Source organism: Melopsittacus undulatus, chromosome 9, assembly GCF_012275295.1.
Source record: "Melopsittacus undulatus isolate bMelUnd1 chromosome 9, bMelUnd1.mat.Z, whole genome shotgun sequence".
Classification (NCBI taxonomy): Eukaryota; Metazoa; Chordata; class Aves; order Psittaciformes; family Psittaculidae; genus Melopsittacus; species Melopsittacus undulatus.
Window position 1 is genome coordinate 12,671,797 of NC_047535.1, and position 20,821 is coordinate 12,692,617.

A 20,821-nucleotide genomic window follows, 5' to 3' on the forward strand; every position below is an offset into this window, starting at 1 on the left:
TATTCCGCTTCCCCTTTGTGTAGTATGTTCGATGGTATAATTGGAATGTTATTGCCCGGAGCTGGAGGAAACCATAATAGGCCAATAATGTACCACAGGAGGGAGAAAAGCAGGAAAAAGGAAATCTAAACCGGAGGGGCTGGACAATGTGGAAAGTATTTCTAATGATTAGCTCAGGACCAGAGCATTTCAGTGCCTGCGTTTCAGGTGTGGCGTGTTTGAGAGAGTTGTTTTGAAAAGATCCCATCAGCATCCTAAAGTGCTGATAACAGAACAGCACCAGAGATATGGGCAAAAAGGGGTTGTGATCTCGCTGCAGAGAACTGTGCCAAGAGCAGTGAGGGGGTCATTTCTGTGCATGATTAAAGGCTGCGGACCACATCGGAGCATCAGACTTATGGGCACGGGTGGCCTCATGCTGGTAAATTTATATCATTGTGGTTTTGCTGGTGAATGGTTCAAGTTAGGGAAGTCGCTGATGGCTATTCGTTTGAATCAGAGAATCCCAGACTGGGTTGGGTTGAAAGGACCTTGAAGCTCACCCAGTTCCAACCCCTGCCATGGGCAGGGACACCTTCCACTGGAGCAGCTTGCTCCAAGCCCTTGTGTCCAACCTGGCTTTGAACACTGCCAGGGATGGGGCAGCCACAGCTTCTCTGGGCACCCTGTGCCAGCGCCTCAGCACCCTCACAGGGAGGAACTTCTGCCTTATATCTAACCTGAATCTACCCCTTGAGTCCAGCTCCTTGTGGGTTCTTGTGCACCCTGCAAACCATTTTGATAAAGCAGTTGGAATAGGTGATGTCTGCTCAGAAGAAACCCTTGGAAAGAGCAGTTTGACAGAAGGGACTTGAGAAATGTGTAATCCAGATGCTAGAAAAGTCATTGTGCAAAGCAGGAAAAGGACTGCTCAAGATGTTTTGCTCTGTTTTAACTTATTTATTAACTGTCTTAGACACAGATAAAGCAACTGTCTTCCCTGTCTGTTGATCCAGGATTGAAATGGTGTTGCAGCACTTTTAATGTATCCTCTTAGCAACATTTGTTTACCCTCATTTTCCCCTCCCAGTCGTGGCTGCAGTGGAGCTGCTGTGTAAGGAGCAATTCATTTACATCAGCTCTTCTGCTCAATGACTTCTTTCAGATGCTGTTCAAGACCACATGCTGTACCTCACCTGTACAGCTGCTGCGTGATGCCAAACTGAATGAGGGCTTTTTCTTGCTCCCTTAGAACAAACTGCTCTGTCAGCAGTGGCTGCAGACATAAATCTGTTGTGTACACATCTGGCATGCAACAATGTCACTTGTTTTCCATGTTCTTAGCCTGGAAAGCCTGTCACTTGCTGAATAGGTGTATTTGATACTTTGCTCAAAACCAAGATTGAGGTGAAACTGTGTAGGAAGAGGCCTACAAAGAGTATTTCGGGCATAGGTACTTTATACAGAGTGATTAAATATATGTTAATGTTACTTGTTCTACCATGCTTAAAAGCTTGAAGTTCTAAAGCTGCTCCCTTATTGGCATTAAATTTGATGTTGGTGTCAATTACTCATCACCACAGCTCTGTACTACTGAGCCTTCTGCTCACACAGGTGGGTACAAACCAGGGTGCAATGGCATTTGAGGTGTTGGGAAGAAGGGGGGAAGAGCAAAGGAAATAACCTGGTCTTCTAAATACATTCCCCAGCTCTCCACGGTACCAAATTGCTTCCGAGCTGGTATTTAATTGCAGCTTGCCCGGGGTGAGTTTTCGTGCCTGTTCATTGTTGAGCTTCCTGATAGGATTCCCGAGTCCCTGTGCTTTGATGTGGTTGAGTTTGTTTCAGAGGCCGGTAGTTTGTTGGTGTGTTTGACCAATCTGCTGTAACGCTGGCAGGAGGAAGAGTTCTGGGTCTGAGTCTTGCGTGAGGATACAAGCGGATTCCTGTTAACCTGGGAATTCTTGGCGGCTCTCCCAGACTCTCATCCTGATGCCTGCAGGTTCTTCAGGCACCACGTGCAGATCAGTTAAGTAGAAGGTAGATCTGTTGCATTCTATAGAAAGACAAACACATGAGCATGTGGGATGTGTTTTTGATGAAGCAGGTGAAGTTTAAACACTTATCAGGGGAATATTTTCCTTAGAGAAACTTCAGCATTTTGGCTCAATGGAATTACTTAAAAATATAATACAAATATGGTTTTTTTACTAAATAGAATGATGTTTAACGATAGGAAAGAAGCAGATTTGGCATCAAGAACATGTAATTTGAAGCGGGTTATCTGGCAATATGACTGAGACATATAAGAGAAACCAAAGTGTTCATGTAAGGTGGTGGAAGGTACATGGCTTGCATTTAGAGCTCTAAAAGACAGCTGCTGTACTGAAGGGTATCAGTCTTATGCTGCTGTTTGGCCTTCCCTTCTTTGGAAGCCCACACAGTAGAAATTCATCCCCTGCAGCCAGCTGGAACAGTCGATATATGGAATTTGTGTATTGAAGTAGCTGTGCTGGTGGACAACGGGGGGGTTTACAATTTAAAGCCAGGTGGGTGTTGATAGCCTTCTGCATGCAGCCAGGATCTTCTCAGTGTGTCTGCCTGAAGGTCTGGTTGTGCAGATTAACGTGTTCTGCTTTAGCCAGCACTCTTTGTGTGCAGTTTTCTCCTTGTCTGTCAAGACATATTCTGATGGTGCGTTAGGTGGAGATGCTGCAGCTCTCAGCTAAAGCTGTGTTAGCCCTGAACTGCTTTCTGCAGAAAACCTGAGGAGTTTTAGTTAGTTTATATAAATAATAAGTGAATAAATGTATTTAGCAACATTGATTCCCATGTGGAAAAGGGCATCAGGTGGCTTAAGCTTGGTAAGTAGTTAAGGATACAGAAAAATTCAGGGTATCCTGAGCTTTAGGGTTTTGTTACTAATTGTGCTGCCTATAATACTCTGTGTAATTGGGGTCCAGCTGCTCAGAATATTACTGTTAGATTTACCGGATGGATTACTTTAATAGGATTTGGAGAAGAGCTTTTTGTACCCTACAACTCGTGCCTGTTAACTTGCAACCTTTTAATGTAATAATCCCAGAGCTTTACCCTGGCTTTAACATAGTAATACAGGAAGATGTACATGACTTGCCACAAGGAAAGTTTATAAAGTCGTCATCCAATCTGAAGCAAGAGTTGTTTCTGCTTGTTAATGTGCCTGTAAAATGAGGTCATACATGTTAGGAGAGGGAGGAAAAGTGTTGATGGAAAGGAAATGGTGCCCGTGGTGGAACTGAGGAGAAAGTCTTTATTTCTGCTGCCGTACCAAGCTTGTCACCACATGTTACCATGGTCAGCAGCAGCACCCAAACAGTTACCATGTGAATTGACTTCAGTGTTTAACTGCACGACCTGGATGAGTTTGCAGTTCTTAAATGATTTGTGGCTATTTGTCTCTGTGATTGAGATCAGTATAAGTGAATCCTGCATGGTAATGAAACAGAGCATTGGGTCTGGGTGTATTTTTGAATAAATACTGTGAGTTGGGTGGTTTTTGGGGGTATTACATCTGATTTACAAGGAAATGGGAATTGTTTGCCACTGGTACGTCCTCTGATGAGGTCATATTGTATCCCCAGTCTTCACCCTTCCCTTTCCCTTGCCACTTCCATTACAGTGGAGATCTGGTCTGCTTGCTCAACAGTGACGTGTCCTTTAATATTCCCATTAGTTTCCAGTAGTACCTTTGCCCGCATGTCAACCTTCAGTTTAATGGCCTTTTTTGTGTGTGTTCATTTTCTTTTGTTTCCCATCGTGGTTTTATTTCTTTTGTGTTCTTTTTCTGTTTTCTTTTTTTAACCCGTGGTGATGTTTGCCCTTCATATTCCCCAATGTTTGCACATGACAAGATGTTGCCATCCCAACATTACCTCCCACTTCACTGACCAGTGCCACTAATGACCATCTAGCACCAGCGACAACAGGACCGCTGCCTTCAGCCCCGCGGGACGTCGTGGCCACCCTCGTCTCCACTCGCTTCATCCGGCTGACGTGGCGGACGCCTGTATCTGACCCTCAAGGAGACAACCTCACTTATTCAATCTTCTACACCAAGGAAGGTATAAACAGGTAAAGATCTCAACGTGTAACACAGCTCATGCACTTTCATTGCTGCTCTTCATGCTAGCTTTGCTTAGAAGTGCTGTAAACCTATAAAAGCTCTCAATGCTCCAAGTCTGATGGAGGTGAGGGGGTTGTGTTTCCTTCCCTCCTGCACCCTGGCTAAACAAAGTACATTATTTGCTTTGTCGCTGCATATATACATAGTCATAGAGGCAATGCTTGTGCATGGTTTTGGTTGACTGCAAACAGTTGCTACCTGCTTTTAGTAGCCTGCTTAGGCACCAAGAGTGAGCATAAACAGTAACAACTCTTCAGGAACCCTGCCACTGCTGTAAATGCCATCCACCCTGGGCTCCCAAAGGGCCTGCAGGTACACTGTGTGCTACTGAGAGCAAGTTGTCACTTCATGCTTAAAAGCTCTGGACAGAGTCTGATTCTAGAGAGAGCCATGGGGTTGGTGTTGGCTAAATGTTGAGTATCTCCAAGTCATCCCCGTCAATAGAAATGCTGTGAATCTGAAGCATTTGTGAATTTGTGACATATTATCCCAATGGTTTAGTTCAGCCAACCCCTTTTGCTTACTGACAGGCTCTACTGCTCAGAATTACAGTTTCAAATTGGTGTGATAGGGTTTTAAAGAACTTAGAGCTGGCAGTCACTTGAGCAATGCTTAACTGCAAATTAGCTTGTTGATCAGGTTCATTACTCAAGAGAAAAATAACATCTACTTGCTTACTAAAGTGTGAGAATCCAAGTTGAGAAAGTGATTTAAAGAGAACAGAGAACTCACCACTACTTGCAGTGAATGGCCACACTTTCAATTCAGTGGCCAGGCCCCTTGTCCAGGCTCATGGCGATTAATTGAGGCAATGAGGAAAGTGTTTCTTTGCCTCACCAGTGTTGCTTTGCTGCTTCCTTACTTGGGTAATACTCAGTTGTACTGGAGATACTATAAGTGAAGAAGGAAAGAAATGTGGGATCTGGCCAGCCATTGTTGCTTCTTGCCACTCCTCCTCCATGCCCCTGGTTGTAACCCACTGGGTTTTCAGACAGAAGTTTGCTGGAGAAGGCTCCCTTTCTCTCTGTGTTGCTTTGGAGGAAGCACAACACATCCCCTTCCACTCCATACAAGACTATAGAAATCTAGCCAATACTCCTCTTGTGCCAAGAGCATGTGCAGAACAAAGGGTAAAAGGGATCTCATAATCTGTGGTGCACAAATCAAAAGGTTATAGGACAACCTGCAGAAAATGCTGTTTCCAGTTCTTGCAGAGCAGCCCTGCAGCCTTGGGTTCATGTACTCCACAGAACCTTACACAGCAAAGCACTTAACCTGGTGCTTGGATGGAAGCAGGTGGTTTCATTGCCTTCAATGGGATCTGTGTTCACTTGAGTGTCTTTCTGGGTTAGGGTTCAGAGCAGGCTCTGGAAGCCTTTTATTAGCACATAGTCACTGTTTTCTCAACTTCACCGCATCTTTGCTTTTGGGGAGGTTTTTTGTTGGACAGTTGGTATCACACATTGCACAGATACAAACCCACTCTGAAATCCAGCCTTTCAACCTGCACTTAGACAGTAAGAACAATAAAATCTTCTTAGAAAGGGAGAAAAATCTGTTTAGCATGTTGCAGTTACATGGTACTTGTTGACCAGTTGGTTAGACCTTATGGAAACATTGCTTGGGTATTAAATTAAGATGAGCATTGCATACATCTAAGCAGTTGGAAATCAGAAAATTTGGAAATGAAGCTTGGATGCACAACCCTCTTTTCTTTCTCGGCACTATAAAACACTACTTAAATGATGGCTTTTTTAGCCCTTGAATTATATATGATCCTATATCTTTTATGGTTTTAAGTGCATATGTACCATCTCCTCATACCATTATATTTTTGCCTACACATACCACTTGCATTGCGTGCATTACTGGATCCTTTTAGTAGCTAAAGTGTTGTCTCTGCCTCGCCTGCGTTTGAGCAGTGATCAGACTAAGTATTTGATTTATTTACCTTTTAAAACAGGCTTGGAAAAACTGAGAAAATTACATCTAAGATGGAAAGGGTTAGCTGGATACCCTGACATCTGTAACCAATCTTAAGGGGCTGGAGAGAGTTATCTTCATACTGTGAATTGTAGGAGCACTTAAATCCCAGCAGTATCTACCACAGCATAGAATCACACATTGGTGGGGGTTGGAAGGGACCTTAAAGCTCCTCCAGTTCCAACCCTCTGCCATGGGCAAGGACATCTTCCACTAGAGCAGCTTGCTCCAAGCCCCCATATATATGAGGTATGTGGTTCCTCAGGTGCCAGTTGCCTCAGTCACTGCTGATTTACATTCCTGTTCTTTTCACCTGTTCATTGAAGGGTGACACACACAGAAACATGGAGGGTGTTCCTTAACTTTGCCCTTTGAACTAATGAAACACTGGCAGAGGCTGCTCAGAGAAGCTGTGGCTGCCCCATCCCTGGCAGTGTTCAAGGCCAGGTTGGACACAGGGGCTTGGAGCAAGCTGCTCCAGTGGAAGGTGTCCCTGCCTGTGGCAGGGGTTGGACTGGATGAGCTTTAAGGTCCCTTCAACCCAAACCATCCTGTGGTTCTATGGTTTAGAGGACTGTGAGATGACAGGAACATGGTTTCCCTCATATTCATGGGTGATCCTGCAAAGGTCTCTTCCTGCACTGCATGTCAGCTTTATGCCACAAACTGCTTCTGCTGCCAAGAGGTACCCTTTGCCCAGGGAAATTTCATATTTCGTGTTTTAAACCCCATGTTTGCTCACAGAAACTGGTGGCCTGAGTTGAATGTTCCAGAAGATTTGTGAGAGCAGCAGCAAACAATGAATTGCAGCTAAAATGCCAATGCTGCCAACAGTGGTTGCTTCTGGTGCTTTGGAAATGGTTAAAGCTGGGTTTGATAGTGAGCAGTGTCTGCTGAGGGGTGAAAATGAAGATCTGCAGGACGTGGAGGTTGATTTTAGCAGAGGCACTGAAACTTCATGGCAGAGGAGCATTTCAAAGCATGGACATCAGCTGTTGTAAGGTGGCTGGTTCCTGATGCTTTCACTGGCTGCAGAATGGCATCAGCAGGTGGCATACCTTCACCTTGGCTTGAAGACTTCAGGGTGGCTTTTATTGAGGCAATTACATGAATGTCTTCTGGCTTTATTGTCACGCTTCTGGAAGGACTGAAGCAATCTGATCAGAGGGAAATGACTGAATCCTTATGGATTGTATGGTCACTCGGTTATTTGATCCAGATTGAAGAGGGTACCCCTGAGAAGGGTATGGAAATACAGAGGTGTAGAGGGCCAGGGGAGGTTTAATTCTCTGAAGCTTTAGACCTGCACTGAGCAGAACAACTCCAAACTGTCAAGACTTGGACAAAAAGAAAAGAAATAGCTGGCACGTGGCCAGTACAAGAGGGCAGATTACACCATGGGGGTGAGATAGCCCAACAGTATTAAAGCTGTGATTCACCGCAGTGTGCTCCAGCCACGGAACATGGGGTTTAACTGTGTATGATCACCCTGTCACGGTGTCTCTGAGAGCTGCCTGGCAGGCTCTCAGCTGACACGGTGGCACAGACAATCCTCCCTTGCAGTCATTCCCTGAAGGGTCATTATATCCAAGTGTAATTCGAAACTTCGCATTTCCAGGTTTTGGTCCTGGGTTTGCACTGGAAGCTTTTTCCTTTCATACTTGAGAGCGATTTTAAACCTTAACTCCGGTTTACAGAGCTCTTTAATTGGGGATTAAACTGGAATGCGTTAGAATAGTCATAATGATTTGCCTGGTAATGGAGATATTCATACAGACCATGTTGTTTGGTACCTGTTACGCTTACCTAAACACATCCGAGCTCATAAAAGGTGCTCACGGCTTCCTGCAAAAGGGCAGGAATGAGAGATTCATGCAACATTAATTACTCTGCCCATATTTTGAGCATCCTGTTGCAAGGGGAGGCTGCAGTTCCTCCTTAGTGCCCCAGATTGCAACCCATTGCCATGTCTGTAGGGGTTTGAGAAATGTTGTCTTTCCATTAAAATAATTTTCACTTTGGGGTAATTTTAAATAACACCCTTGCGTTGCTGATGGGGATTTCTGAGGAAGATCAATGAGGGCATTTACACTGGAGGCAGCAAATGCAAGAAACCTTGCATGTCAGTGGGAGGTGACTGTTGCAGCACAGCTTTGAATCAGCTGGCACTTCTTTGGGGTGTTCTAATACCATCATTGCATCTTGGGCACCTCTTAAGGGAAGCAGCTGAAAATGCGTTTTCAAGCAAGCCCTTTGCCCTGGTTAGAACTGGGAAAGGGAAGGAAATGTTTCTGTCTTTCCCTGCCCCCAGTGTCAGTCTGGCAGGGAATGGTAGTTCATTAGTGGGGGTCTCGCTTCCTTGTTGCAAAAAATACTTTATAAACATGAAAAGAGGAGGAACCTTTTGTAAACTTGTGTACATCAATGTGTGATGATGATGATGCTCATTTAATGAAGGGAATGACTAAAAATCTGATCTAAATGAAGCTGTTTATGCAGTGCCATTTCAGTTCAACTTGCAGGAAGGAGAATGTTCTAGAAACTGTGTTCAAATAGCTCTTTAGTTACTCTAACCGTAGTCTCCCTCTGTATAGACAGAGTGTAACAGTGCAGAAACAAGCAGGGCGTTCATCATGTTTTCACCCAGGTTATGGTAAATCAACCAGACCAGTTGATTTAGAAAGAAGTAAATTAAAAATGGGGTTTTTGGCCCCATCGTGGCTGGAATGTAGAGAAGGGGAGACTGTGGAATGATTATGCCTCGGCTTCTGCATTAAAAATGATTTAATAGCAGCTAATGGTCGAGATGAGAATCGCCTGCCCTCTGCTGTAGAGTGAAACGAAGTCTAGCAGACAAAAGGGAGAGCATTGCATTCAGAGCAGGCACGTTTTCCCTTTATGTTCTCAGTGGGGAAGGGTTTGATTTCTTCTTCAATAACACTGCTTTTACTTGTATTTACAGGGGTAGGGAGCTGCTGTTTGCGGGAGGCCAGTACGGAGATGTCATCCCCCAGCCGCAGCTCTGTGCACGTTCACGTGGCAGCAGCAGTGTCTATGAAATAAAGGCTGTAGTTAGCTGATGATTAATCTTTTAATCTTCCCCTCAAGCCTGAGCTCCATAAGAGCTGGTGGAGTTTCCTGAGCTGTATCGGGGCAAGGCCATGGCGCTTCCACAACACGAGCATCAGCCACTGCTGAGGGGTGGCTCCTGCTCCCACCTCCAACTGACCGAGCAGCAGAGCTGCCTCTTGTTCCCACTGCTGCTGGGGGAAGAACAGAAAGGCCACAGCTGTCTGTGCACATGAGAGGCTGTGGATGTTTGCAAATCATCTAAACATTAGGGAGGAACCAAGTGGAGTTTGGAGGTCACAAGATGCAGTGAAAGCTTCTTTGATAACCACACAAAAAGCAGCCCCACAATATCAACCTCCCCAGACTCTGTGGGTGTGCTCCTGAAACAGCTTTTCCCCTGGCTTCAGACTAGTAAGAACTGTCACTGAATTACCATGCTCTGTTACGGGGACAACAAAGAAACTACTCTGAGTTTTGTGATGTTGAGAATAATACTTTTAGGTCAGGGCATCTTTGTTTTCTGAAGAGAAGTTACAAAATCAGAAGCTGTTTATCACGTTAGTTTGGCATATTCTTGTTTTATTGTCTAGTCATTGCCATATAAATAACCCCCTCATTAAGGCATTAGATATATTCAAAGAGGATGCATCTTAGGAGCAACTATTCCTTTATTTACCCCTCAAAACCCCGCTTACTAATCAGTGATGTGCTGTGCCCAACCCTTTTGTTTCCCAAAGGGAACGTGTTGAAAATACAAGTCATCCTGGAGAGACACAAGTGATGATCCAAAACCTGATGCCAGAAACAGTTTATGTGTTTCGAGTTGTGGCTCAAAACAAGCATGGTCCTGGGGAAAGCTCAGCACCGCTGAAGGTGGCAACTCAGCCTGAAGGTATGTGCTAAATACCTGGAGTCTTCCTGACTTTGGGATTGATGGTGTGGTGGTGGTTTCCTCATTTCTGATGCTTCCCAGAATAAGTAGGTACTCTTAAAAGTTGTATTTGCAACCATCAACTTGCAGACCATAGTTTCAAACTGATTTTCCATGTTAATGAGCTTGTATGATTTGTTCTCACCATTCAGAAGTGGTAAGAAATTCCTTGTTAAATTATCTAAATTTTCTGTTATAAGAAGAATCTTTTTTTAAATGGTCAAAAACTGAAAAAGGGGACAAAAGGAAAACTTGAAGCAAACATGAAGTGTGTCATTTGTTAGAATCATTCAGGATAAATGGAGTGTGACCCTGGGAGCAGGATCTCCTTCAGAAACTGGGTCACACCTTAAGTGCCCCAGTGAATCTGTGTGAAATGTGAAAAAATACACATCTTTTTACCTTAACTGGTAGTGGAGCTGGTGCTGAAATGATGAGCTACTGCAGATGGTGATGGCTCAGCTCAGTGACGAGCAGAGTTTCACACTTGTGTTTCAGTTCAGCTTCCTGGTCCAGCACCCAACATCCGAGCATCGGCCACTTCCCCCACCTCCGTTACTGTGACCTGGGAAACGCCGCTGTCAGGCAATGGTGAAATCCAGAACTACAAACTCTACTACATGGAGAAGGGGCAGGACACTGAGCAGGTACAGAGCCTGGCCCTTCCTGTGGGATGTATAATACTGGGAACAGCCTTTTTCCTTTTAGTACGCATTTACCTTGAATTCCTAAGAGTAGCCTGGTGTTCATCTCCCTGATAGGCTGAATCCTTTGGCCTAAACCAAGGAAATGTTAACAATGAAAAATCCAGCATGAAATGTCTTGGAATTAAACTTACTTAGATGCTCACCAGCATGGAGTAGCTTCTGGGGGAAGTCCATCATATCATGAGAGGAGAACGCAAATATTCCTGGGAACTATCTTCCCTCTGGTTCAGATAGTGCAAACTAGGTTTTGTAGTAGAATAGTTGAACTCCTGATTTTTAGCATGATCCTTAGTTTGAACTGTTCTTACTACTTGAGCTCTTTGATTCACTGATGGGTATTTTGATATTGTGGAGCATCTTACTGATTAAATTTCTACTGGGGGGATCCAGTGTGTTCTGTAGAAATACAGGCTGCCACCTGGGAATAAACACAGCTTTGGGAGGATTAATCACACCCATTCAATTTCCTTCTGATGGCATATGAGTATGATCCCAGCTTTAAAAAGCTGGGTATTTTTGTTAGTTAAAGTATTTTGTTAGAGTATTTTTGTTAGTTGTCACGATAAGTTGTGACATCTGTTTTGAACGGGAATGTTGTATTCCTAAGGTAAAATGACCTGTTCTACTTCTGCATCCCACTATTAAACACCTAGGGAGAATTGTTACTAACAGGCAGGTTTGCCAGGTGACTTCAAGAACTGCTTTCCTCAGACTCGTAAGGCATGTCTAATAGTGATGATTCTGACCTCACATGTGTGCTTCCCTATGAACAGGATGTTGATGTAGCAGGACTCTCCTACACCATTAATGGCTTAAAGAAATACACAGAGTACAGTTTCCGTGTGGTAGCGTACAACAAGCACGGCCCCGGTGTCTCCACCCAGGATGTTGTTGTGCGAACACTGTCAGATGGTAAGCTGCTTTATTCCTGGTCTTTTTCTTTACAGGAATTATCCAGTCATTTCCTTTGAGTGAATTTTTAACCAGACTTTGTTCATTGCTGCCCTGTTTTATTAAAAAGGTCCTTGTTGCATATGGCCATACATGGCTGAAGGTTCCCCCTGAGGCTTTCCAAATTGGGTGAAGGAAAATTACCTGCAAAAAGTACCAGGTGTTCTGCTTTTGAAACAACGGTGTACTTCATCTCAACATCAGGAGCTTATTTCATGGGTTATTGAGTCTACAAAGTATTAAAAGCAGTCAGAAAACAAACTATATTGAATGCAGCAACTCCAAATTATTTGTCAGGTTCTGCAGTATTTTTACACATGAGCAAAGTTCTGCTTTTGGAGTGGTTCTGTTTAATTGTGGTCATATGGGAAGAAGTTGTGTGTCTTTGTTTAGACACAGATACTATTAAATCCATTGCATACAATAATGGAAGAGAAAGTGGTAACTGTGTTCTGTTAGGCAAATAAAGAGGTGATGTGAGAAACTGTAGGTCTGTGGTCAACTGTGGAATGCTCTAACTCCACAATTTCTCTAAAGGGCTTCCAGCTCCTTAGTTGTTTGAAGAAGTGTTTCTTATTACTTGTAATGTTGTTTTCAAGTTTTCCTCAAGTTCTTTCTGGCCCAGCTTCAGTTTTCGCATTTAACCAACAGAAATGGCTTTTCTAAAGCTTTCTGAAGGATATCATCGTGCTGCCTTACAACCATGCTGCTCTTCCTCTTCAATCTCAAATCCTTCCAGATGAATGATGCACGCTTTCTTCTGTGTTCCCTTTCTGTGGTGTCTGTAAGCACTCTTCGTATCTCCTGCAGGGATTTCTTTCTGACCTTCCTTTAGGTTCTATTTAACAAGCTTCTGCATTCTTGTGTAGGTTTTTGCTCCTGATCTGTTACAGTGATTTGTTGCAGGATAGCCCTTTAGGTATTACAATGTGAACCACAGTTTACATACTGCATGTAAGCATCATCTCTCTTCTCATCGTCCTCCTGATCTATGGGAAGCAATTGTGTGTTACAGCTAGAAATGTGGTCCCCGTGTCACACCCTGAGTGAGGACATTGTCCTTATGGGTCATCACAGCTCTCTGAGCCATCAGCACATCATGGCCCTCTGGCCTGGGTGGTCACCTATGTACAATGTACCAGATGAGGTCAGGCCTTTCCTGTTGAAGTGTGGGCTATCGTAGAATCATAGAATAGCTAGGATTGGAAAGGACCTTGACCATAGAACATCCATTTCAATTGCTGGCCTGGTAAACCTCTTCATCTGGTCTAAGTTACCTTGACATAAAATGAGCTGTGCACACGGCGAGATATGTGTGTGTGAATGCACCAATGTACATGTATCCTTTCCTGTGTCATGCTGTCACCACATGTACAATATAGATGTTAATTATTAATCACTTCTTGGGAAATGTGAGTCTTTTCTTAAGGTTGCTGTGAAAGTAGGCACCAACCATGTAAAACAAACAGCAAAAAAGCTTAACTTCATTTTGTTCTCTGAACCTGTATTACTTTCTAAAGGCCATAGCACTTAATCCCTTGTCTGGTCATTTCAGACTCTGTTCATTGGGCAAGAGAGAAGGAAAACCAGATCCTTGTTGTCTCCCTTTTAGCTGTAGGATAGTAGAAGAGGGGTATTTAGAATCATAGAATCATAGAACAGTTAGGGTTGGAAAGGACCTTAAGATCATCCAGTTCCAACCCCCCTGCCATAGACAGGGTCACCTCACACTAGACCATGTTGCCCAAGGCTCTGTCCAGCCTGACCTTGAACACTGCCAGGGATGGAGCATTCACAACCTCCCTGGGCAACCCATTCCAGTGCCTCATCATCCTTACAGTAAAGAATTTCTTCCTTATATCCAATCTGAACTTCCCCTGTTTCAGTTTGAACCCATCACCCCTGTCCTATCACTACAGTCCCTAATGAATAGTCCCTCCCCAGCATCCCTGTAGCCCCCCTTCAAATACTGGAAGGCTGCTATGAGGTTTCCATGCAGCCTTCTCTTCTCCAGGCTAAACACCCAAACCCCTGTGTCCAGCCTGGCCTTGAACACTGCCAGGGATGGAGCACTCACATCTTTCTTGGGCAAACCAATCCAGTGCCTCGGCACCCTTACACTGAAGAACTTCTTCCTTACATCCAATCTAAACTTCCCCTGTTTCAGTTTGAACCCATCACCCCTTGTCCTATCACTAAAGTCTCTGCTGAAGAGTCACTCCTTGCCATACTTGTATTTATTTAGCTCCAGCCCAATGTACCTTTCCCTTTCTGTACTGGGGAGTGTTTTCTTACTTCTTGTTGTAGCTGGGGTGAGTTATTCGGGAAGTACCTAATTTGGACTGGAACAGCCTTTATCCTGTGAGCTACATCCTGGTCCTTGTACTTTGCTGCAGCCTCTGGGACCCTTATTTTGCCTTTGAGGTCATCTTGTGGGTCTGAAGTGTTGTGACAGGATTTCTGTGCTCTCAGGTTCCCGTCCACATTGCCTTTTGTCTAACGGAGTTACACTGTTGTGACCAGCTAGCAAAGGACTAACAAAGAGCCCAAGTTTAAAAGCAGAAGCTGCCTTTGTGGTGCGCTTTACTCTTCGGTAACACAGGGATGAGCTGACCCTGAGCTTTTCCTGTTACAGAAATCATGATCACAGAATCCATGGCTAGAATTTTAAATGGGGGCTCTCAGAATCAAGCATGAATATTAAAGATTTGATTTTGAACAGTACAGAATGCGATCTCTTTTCTTAGAGTTTATGGGAAGTACCTTTAAATAGAAACCATTTGTTATTTAGATACCTTTAGTAAGTAGAGACCTGAATAAGAAATGAGTTTGTTCTTGGACAAACAAGGACAGAAGCCTCTAAGCCAGTCAGTGCATGTCATACAATACCTGGTTGTATATTGTAGTTCTTAGACAGTGTCTTAAACCAGAATGGTTTGTACTTACGTAAGAATTGATAGCAGAGAGCATTTGTGTATGAAAATACAGAACTTGGTACAATATATGGCAAGTTTGGAGTTGTAATTCCATGAATGTTTCTAGTCCCCAGTGCTCCGCCACAGAATCTGACACTGGAGGTCCGCAATTCCAAGGTAAGATGGGGAGAATCTCCTCTTTGTAAGGGGTAAATAAAAGCTTGGCAGGGCTTAGATTTACCAAATCTGGGGTCTTTTTTTCTACTGTGCTGCTTTTCAGCTGTTTGCATAGGAGAATATCTGAATGTGGTGCTTGAAGCCCTAGAAACTCCAGTCCCATTGTGGATTGTATGTATGGAACACAGTGAAGACCATGACAATGCACCAAGGCATGGAGGCTAATTATGAAATAGGTTTCATCAGGCACAGGGGCCAGAAACACTACGGCTCAAACATGTTCCTGTTGATTCACTGTTGCTTAACATTGTAGTGTCCTGGGCATTTTAAAGAGAAAGTTCTACACTTGGGCATTGTGACCTTGGTGACTATGAATGGAGATTCTTTATAAAGCCTTTTCTAACAACTCTTTCCCAAGTATCTTCTTTACCACCTGTATGACTAAAACTAAATAACTTCATGCACATAAACTACAGGTCAGGTAACTTGTACCCATTAGAGAAGTTCTTAGTAATAGAACCTCAAGTAAACCCTATATTAAGATAATCTGAAGGAAATGAAGGGGAAACACAAGGGGGCTGTTTGTATCAGAAGGTCTAACAGGATCAGATGCCTCGAGGTGAACTTCTGTAGGCACATATGTGACCTGGGTGACTGCTGAATCACAGGGTTTTATTTGTTACGTACAAGTTCTGCTTTACTACATGAAAATGCAGTACTTTGTCCTGCGTCTCATGAACTCTTGGCACTAGGGTAGTTTCTCTGGCTGTGTTGGGGGGGTGATGACATTGTAATGACGTTCTGCCTTCCACAGAGCATCATGCTTCACTGGCAGCCTCCTCCTGCAGGGACACACAGTGGGCAAATCACTGGCTACAAGATCCGCTACCGTAAGGTGTCCCGCAAGAGCGATGTAACAGAGAGCATTGGTGGGACCCAGCTCTATCAGCTCATTGAAGGTGAGCCATCATCTGCCAGTGTTTGTTAGCATAAGGGGGTTTAGGTGCCTTTAGTGGGCTCAGGCTGAGGTGATTACACAGGGTTCTTACCTTGGAGGAAAACTGAAAACACTTCAAATGAGAGGTTATGAGGCAGTGTGTGCTGGCTGGCAATGAGCAGTACATAGAACAGGAGGAACATTTGGGTCAGTGTTGTTCAGTCTCTGTAAATGAACAGTTGGTCCGAAGAGAAGGAATTTTGCCTCTCCAGAAAATGAATATGCACTTTTTAACAAGATGTTTTGATTTGTCCTCAGAAACTCCAGCTGTGACTTGGGAAGTATTGGTTTTCTCACAGAGCAGGAGTTGATCTGTGCTTGTAACTAGAGTGCATTTTTTCCAGCAGCAAAGCCTGTTGAAGATGTTCCATATATCAAATTCTAAGTGCATTTTCATGCTGCTTTCATTGTTGACTATACATTCTTCCATACAGGAAACAAACTGTCTGCATAGTTTATACTCTTCACCTGGGTTTAGTTATGGAGTGGGTGGTTCTGTACTTTAACTAATAGGCAGGAATTAAAGCCAGATGCAAACACTACCTCACAATCTTTTCCAGTGGCCCCCAGGGACAGTCTGCAGTGTCACAACCCTGGGTGTCTACAGTCACTGTTCAGCTCTTGCACCCTGTGGTCAAAGCTGCGGTGTGGGTAGTACCATTTCCATTCTTGACCTCCTGTTATGCTCCAGTGGCACCAGTGGGGTGGGAGGCAGTTGGAATTCCTGGTTTGCTATCTTGGGTACTCTTTGTCTCTAAGGTCTTGAACGAGGCACAGAATACAGCTTCCGAGTAGCTGCCCTGACTGTCAATGGTACCGGACCAGCGACCGACTGGGTGTCAGCAGAAACATTTGAGAGTGATCTGGACGGTAAGATCAGGAGTGTACGCATATTTGTGATATCAAAACCATTAGAATTCACGGGCAGGACATGAGTTTTATTGCCTTTTTCAAGTTTGTCATTGTTGAAGTTAAACTGTTTTCAGTTGGCTTTCCTATATTCTAATTGTACGACGTGCTTTATTTATGATTAACTGAATTTAATTTCTATTCTAACACAAAATTCTTGCAGAGTCAATACAATAGCTTGAAATTAAGCTCTGTTTCTACACTTCCTGAATATGAATGACAGTGTCAGTGATGTCAGTGATTCAATATTTAATTAATAATACAAAATAAGGTTCATATTATAACAATCATAATGGCCAAAATTTTATACTCAAATAAAATTAATCATGTTAATCATGCAGGGGTTTGTATGTTACGAAACTGAAACTGGAGGACTCTTTTCCTCTTGGGGAGTAGAACAGTGAAGATGTATTTACATAGGCCTCCAGTGAGGCTGATGAAACCATCGAAGTGTACACCAGATTGCTGGGAGTGGAGATTTAATCATAGAATTGTAGAATGGTTTGGGTTGGGAAGGACTCAAGATCATCCAGTTCCAACCCCCCTGCCATGGGCAGGGACACCTCACACTAAACCATAGCACCCAAGGCTCTGTCCAATCTGGCCTTGAACACCGCCAGGGATGGAGCATTCACAGCTTCCCTGGGCAACCCATTCCAGTGCCTCACCACCCTAACAGTAAAGAATTTCTTCCTTATGTCCAATCTAAACTTACCCTGTTTAAGTTTGAACCCTTTACCCCTTGTTCTATCACTATAGTCCCTAATGAATGCATTTGCTGTTGGAAGGCACAATGTGTAGTGACTGATGAGGTGCAGTGCTTTTGGCTTCAGTGTGGGTACAGACTTGGGCTGGTTGTAGACTCTGTCAGGTTTGACACAGGAGCAAAGAAAGAGCGGAAAGCACTGTGTGCACCCATAGACCTTCGCAAGCTTCCCATCATTGGTACCACACTTCCTTAAAATACTGTTTCTGGGCTTCTAGTTTTGCTCTGACTCTTTCTAAAGAGAACATTTGACCCAAAGGAGTTGTTACTTTTGTTATTGTTCCAGTTTTGGTAGCAGTAGACTAGGATGGACCATTATCTTCCATAAGAAATCAAGTCTCTTCCACTGCTTCTTCATACCCAGTGCAGAGAACCACGTTAACATCTTGTTTTCCCTACATAGGGTTTTTAAATGTAGAGAATGTTGTGTGAGAACTGTTGACCTTTGATAGTTGGCCCAGATGTTGGTTATTTGCTACACCAGAACAGTTTGCAGGTGGGAAACTGCTTCCTGCAGAATTCAGATCCAGGTGTGGAATACAGAACTCCGGTCTGTGAGCATCTCCCAGGCATCTAAGAGCAATTAAAATGGAAGAAAAGTGTTTATTTTTAAAAGGGTGAGGGGAATCTCATTGGAGCTGCCTACATGGAGCTGCTGATTCTGGTTACACTGTTCCCATTTCAGAAAAGCATTTAATTAGTGCTCTTGCACACAGGTTACCTTACGCTTCTTTGTAGGCCAGTTTCCCTCTTGGCTTTGTTAAAGTAGCTGCAGGGTCCAGTGATGTCTTTCACATGTGTGTGGCTTGAGATTCAGTTCTGCTGGCAGCTGGAAGACAGAACAGTGAAAGAGATCCAGTGTTTGCTCTGTGCTGTTGGAAGTTTGCCTCGACAGTCAGCTGATGAAAGCTCTTGAGAGCCCAGGCTTCAGTCTTTGTGTTGCGCAAAGTTGATGCTTCACTTAATACTCATCCTCTTGCTGCTTACCTCTTCACTTCCTCATCAAGACCAGTGCGAAGCCAGGTGTTCAGGGTACAGTTGTGTTTTGTAGTTATTTAAAGTGCCTTTTCAGAGTTGAAATCACTTTCATCTGTGTCTGTCTTCCTCTAACTGGCTGTGACACAGCCTTGCAGCTCTGAGAACCCGCTCATTCCCCAAATTTCAGCAGAGCTCTGTACATAGGCAGCACTTACACACGGTACTGAAAGTGTGCTCTGCTTTTGAAGCAAAGTTCATTGTACTTTGCCAGAGGATAGCATCAGGACTAAATTTAAACAGGGCAGTAGGAGGAAAAAGGAAAGAACCTTTTCATTCTGTGTGGGCTTTGCCATTTTCATTTTTCTCCAGTGGGAATGTTGCAGTCCTTAAGAAATTCTCAGTTTCTTTATGCATATGATTTTCAGTGAATTCTTCACAATTAATGTTACAATGTAACATGGTGTCCATATGATTCTGTATACATGCATGAGGTCTTTCTATATGTGCATGCTGGAAAGAAGGTGTACATGCTCCTATGGAGCCAGGCTGAGAGAGCTGGGCTGGGGCAGCCTGGAGAAGGGGAAACCTGAGAGCAGCTCCAGTGCCTAAAGGGGCTGCAGGAAACCTGGAAAGGGGCTTGGGACAAGGGCCTGTAGGGACAGGCCAAAGGGAATGGCTTTAACCTGCCAGAACAGGGGAGGCTGAGATGAGCTCTTAGGCAGAAGCTCTTCTTTCCTGTGAGGGTGCTGAGGCGCTGGCCCAGGGTGCCCAGAGAAGCTGTGGCTGCCCCATCCCTGGCAGTGTTCAAGGCCAGGTTGGACACAGGGCTTGGAGCAAACTGCTCTAGGGGAAGGTGTCCCTGTTCGTGGCAGGGGTTGGAGCTGGATGAGCTTTAAGGTCCTTTCCAGCCCAAACCAGGCTGGGATTCTGTGATACTTTTTTTCTTTCTTTACTAAGCTCATGTGGATAATTTCAGTACCATACAAATCTGTTTACAGCCAAGCTTCAATTTCTCAGGTTTAGTGGACATGTGAGGCATAACTCCTTTTTATTCCATTGAATTTAAATAGAAACTAATTCACCTTTATGGTGTCATCAATGGAAATGGGAGCCAGACTCTTACAGTTTAGTTTTAGGGGGGCCTGTGTCATTTTGCAGTCAGTGCAAGTCCCCCAAGGAGCGCATATGCCAGGGGTGTTAAACACTTGTACAGTTTCTCCCCAGTGCACTAACTTGTGTGCGGTTAAAAATGTCACCTCCCCTATTGCAGTGCTGTAGCTTCTCTGTAGTTACTAGTTGTGAACTTTAATTGATCAGCCGTGTCAGCTGGAGACTGTAAACTCCCTGGGCGAGCAGGCCAGTGGCATATTATGATCCAAATAATCCTCCTGTTGTGGTGCTTTATTAAATGCTTTTAGAGAACTGCTGCATGTTTCATTAAAATGAAATCCCTGCAGGAAGCACAGCCTTCGGAACTGATGCTGGTTTAGAGCAGGGAACCAAGCTTCTATTTGCACAGAATTATTTATCATCTGCCAGCATACAGCAGGCTCCAGTGGCCTCTGACAAAAGCTCTTAACTTAATTTGGGGGAAGATAAAATGAAGGCCTGGCCAGCAGTGGGTGCAGCTGTGCTTTTAGATTGCTCTGAAGTTCTACTCACCAATGGGGAAAACACTGTCCAGTAAAAATACTTGGGGATTTCAGTGCCACGTTGTGGAAGTTCTTCTACTAGGGATCCCCATTCCATCACTCTGGTGGATTGTGAAGGGATTTGTGTTGCTTCTGTGGGGTTGCTTGTAGTACAGTTGCATTATAGTTTGTGAATTATATTAAAGAGGCCCAAGGATTTAAACAGTGACAAGTGTAGGATGAATCAGAAGAAACCTTTGTAGCATGTGCAGCAGTGGTTTACGGACAGTTCTTAGAGCTTTGGAATAGTCTCTTGAAGCCCAAGAATGTTGCTTTTATCATGAGTATGTTTTCAGTATAATTATTGTAATGCCCACAGGTAAGTAATGTGATGGAGCTGGAAGCAGATTGGAGGGGAAGAACATGATAAATTTCATGGCTGTTTGAAGAATGACAAACTAGAACATGCACAAACATCAAAACATCTGCCTTGAAGCAGATATGATGCTTTCCTTCAGTGCAACGGTCCTGTCTTTTAAACAGAGGATCTATTAAAATGTATTAGTCTACAAATCTGTGTTAATTTTCTTCTGCTTATTAGAGGTCTTTGCTCTCTCTTGCACAACAATGCTCTCCCTTTGGAGTGTACTCATTTCAATA

At 43.9% G+C, this 20,821-nt stretch overlaps 1 protein-coding gene across 5 annotated transcripts in view; it reads left to right on the top strand.

Annotated features, from left to right (window-relative positions):
- Positions 1-20,821, top strand: part of NEO1 (neogenin 1) — a 194,145-nt gene that overhangs the window by 138,657 nt on the left and 34,667 nt on the right. For 3 of the 5 annotated variants that reach the window (XM_034065997.1, XM_034065994.1, XM_034065995.1), the window contains exons 8-14: positions 3,873-4,092; positions 9,937-10,091; positions 10,629-10,777; positions 11,611-11,749; positions 14,831-14,880; positions 15,695-15,839; positions 16,637-16,747. In XM_034065997.1, coding sequence (XP_033921888.1) covers positions 3,873-4,092; positions 9,937-10,091; positions 10,629-10,777; positions 11,611-11,749; positions 14,831-14,880; positions 15,695-15,839; positions 16,637-16,747 — 969 coding nt within the window. The remainder of the gene's footprint in view (positions 1-3,872; positions 4,093-9,936; positions 10,092-10,628; positions 10,778-11,610; positions 11,750-14,830; positions 14,881-15,694; positions 15,840-16,636; positions 16,748-20,821) is intronic. The other 2 variants (XM_034065996.1, XM_034065998.1) reach the window with 1 other exon arrangement.